General features: G+C 43.3%; 1 protein-coding gene across 1 annotated transcript; it reads left to right on the top strand.

Moving 5' to 3' along the window:
- Nucleotides 1-2: 2 nt before the first annotated feature.
- PHALS_00951 (annexin family) lies at nt 3-626 on the top strand (the record flags this gene model as incomplete). Its single annotated transcript, XM_024730723.1, has 1 exon — nt 3-626. One exon carries the CDS (start codon nt 3-5, stop codon nt 624-626), a length of 624 nt encoding a protein of 207 aa, XP_024580972.1.
- Nucleotides 627-3,144: the final 2,518 nt, after the last annotated feature.

The following is a 3,144-nucleotide window of genomic DNA, read 5'->3' as shown; positions in this document are numbered from 1 at the left end:
TAATGGCACGCTCAAATGCTGAGATCACGGTTTTGAAGAAGACCTTTAGTGAAAAGTACGGCAAAGATCTTGTGAAATGTCTGAGTGCCGATCTCAGTGGTGGCTTGAAAAAAATGATCATTGCAGCGCTGAAGGGAAGCGTCCCTTCTTTTGATCCTACTGTGTTCACAAATGAAAAAGCTGTCACGGACGCCGATTTGTTATTCAAGGCCGGAGAAGGGAAGTGGGGCACTGACAGAGAAACCTTTATTCGTGTGGTTTTCTCTAGTCCTTATGAGCACCTGCGCAACATTGATATCGCTTACTCAAGGAAATACAAAAAGTCGAACATCGTCAAGGCTATCAAAGCTGAGTTCAAGGGCGACGCCCAGAGGGCATTGCTATTTCACGTTCGGATGGTATTTGAGCCTTTTGAGCTTTTGGCCGAACTTTTCGAAAGCACAATGAAGGGCCTGGGCACGGACGAGTACGGACTTAGTGCTGCAGTGGTGCGATATCAAACCATTATCCCTGATATCAAGGTCGCGTACAATAAGTTATATGGAAGGAACCTGAGTGATCGCATTCGCGGCGATACCAGTGGCGAGTACCGCGATTTGCTGCTCGCGATTGTTGACCGCCGTTAGTGAGAACTACATTTTTTAAGCGGGTTATGACATCGATAAACGGTGAATAGGCGCACATGCTTATGAAAACCTTAATGCTAAACTGCGTGCTTTTCTGTTCTGTGATTTCCCGAAATTTCCAATTAAATGATAGCAATCGACAGATATCTGCGATTCAGTGCTATCCCTGAGCTGCGAAAACGAAGAACTACATTTTTGAGTAGACAAGCAACATGGTCCAGCTTTTTTCTTTTACATGCTGCGGTCGTCACTCTGATGATATCTGTATGCTTCAACTGAACTGCCTATCGAGCATACAGAAAACTAACTTTAAATGATTGACCGGGAATGAATGTATAGATGTTGACACGAAAGCTAGAAGCTTACGCTACCTTGCCGGCTAAGCAGGAGAGCGCAAGTTTATTATATGGAGGAATATAAAATGTTGGATAAGCAAATGTGATTATGAAGGTGTGATCTTTCGACCCATTTTGTGTACTGCCGTTAGGTGACACCGTCACTATCCTAAAATTACCGCATCACCCAATTTACTTGTACTTTAGCTTAGTACTCACCGCTGTTCTGTAATTACCTGGGTCTGGGATCCGAGGGCTATTCACCACCTCATGGCGTGTGCACATATTAAAAGTATAAAAGTGGAGCTGATGAAGATGCCGCAACTCTGTATGGACAGAATCAATGGGACGCATAAGCTTCTAATCCCACGCTACGCAATACGAACGATCTAAGTATGGTAATTTTGATTTCGAAGAACATGTATCGATCAGACTAGCTTAAAGTAGAAGAGAGCGATACTCTCTGCGGAAGGTGAGGCTTCCAGCCCAGATTTGTTAGCTGGCAACTACAAATTATTGAAATTTGTGAGGTCAGGGGAAATCCTGCTAGATTTAAGAGCGTCTTAGAATCACGTACGAGGCGCAACTCGAATACAGTACGATTTCTGTGCACCTTGCTACGTAAAAATGTTTGGTAGCCTTAAGAACCATTCGTACGTAATGTTTGATAGTAGTGGCTAGACAATGAGTCCCCGAAATGGTTCGTTTAATACTTCAGGAGGAGCTGATCGAGTCATCCGTCATGGGTTTCGTGTAAATCTAAGAAGCTCACCAAATAAATAGCTGGCTGCAATCCTCGAGGATTCTACACATCTTTTCGTTCTTTACAAATGAAGAAACTCGATGTGGTGACAAGTCAAGACCAATCTTACTCATATAAGGGGTCATGAAATTGACCTCGTTGCTGAAATCAAAACTGCAGAACATGACAACGGAACTTACCCGGGAACAGTGTGATATCACAAACGTCTTCTTTCATGCGAACCTTGAAGCGCTTCTGGCGCATGAGCCAATTCATACACTTAATGCCAACTTTTTTTGTCAGGAAAAGGCTACCGGCAAGTGGCATTTAGCGCACCTGACCTTGTTGTTGATTTCAAATTAGACACAGTGATTTCCTAATCAGCGCTGCAAAAGATTGGAGTGGAATGCTCGTACTTTTGCTGATTATACATCATATACCGTCCTACACGCCAGCACCGTTCAACTATCTGATAATGCGGCTGTTAAGCCTGATGCAGAGGTCGATTAAACAATATTGTTTTCCATAGTCATGTAGAGCACAGGAATTGGAATGCAGATATCGACATAAAGATTTGCAAACAATGTTTGAGTTTATGCGCCAAGACAAGCTTTCGCCAATCAACAAGTGTGTCGGTGGCTCCGACGAAACCTCCTTCGTGAAAATTATCGGGAAGCAAGATCTGCGAACAAATCTCACAAAAACCAAGGCTATCGTTGATAAACTTGTGTTTTTCAACCATAAGGAAAAAATTAGTGGCTACGCAGTCAACTACATGCGTTGGGTTGCGCAGATTATGCCGGCAGAGCGTCACCACTCACCAAGTTTTCACCGATGGCAAAATTTACTTTTGCGCTGCAGAAAGAGTGGCATTATAGATTCCGGAGTGAATTCTGATACTCACCGCGCATTTTGGCGCTCGATTCTACACCAGCCATCTCTCGTCGTCTGTAACATTTTGATAATTACGTTAGTCTATTCATTTATCCAGGCACATGTCATCCGAGTTCCATTCGATTCTCGCCAGCAGGTAAGGTTTGAGCTGGGTTGACATACTGTGATTGTGAAAGCTCTTTCATGTCGCATGAAGTATGAACTGGCAAGCATCACCATGTTAATTTTGCGTTGTAACGTGGCGTTACGCACCGCATACGATCAAATATAGCAACATTTTTGCTGCTGATATCTTTGTTATGCGAAGCGTATTTCGACTCACATGCTGTTTTATCGATACGTTTGGTTGCCAAATTACAAAAGTGACCTATTGGACACTTAATGTGTGATGCAACGTGACGAACATTTGAGTGCGTTAACTGTTGAAGAAAGCAGAGGATGCATGTGTAGGCAGGTTTTTAGCGTTTAATAAAACCAGGTCTCCGACCTTCAAGCTTTCCACTTTGCCTCTTCCCTTTTCATCTGCATATTGTTTCTGCGGGTATTA

Source organism: Plasmopara halstedii, assembly GCF_900000015.1.
Source record: "Plasmopara halstedii genome assembly, contig: Scaffold_1211, whole genome shotgun sequence".
Taxonomy (NCBI): Eukaryota; Oomycota; class Peronosporomycetes; order Peronosporales; family Peronosporaceae; genus Plasmopara; species Plasmopara halstedii.
This window is presented reverse-complemented; position numbering and strand designations above follow the sequence as displayed.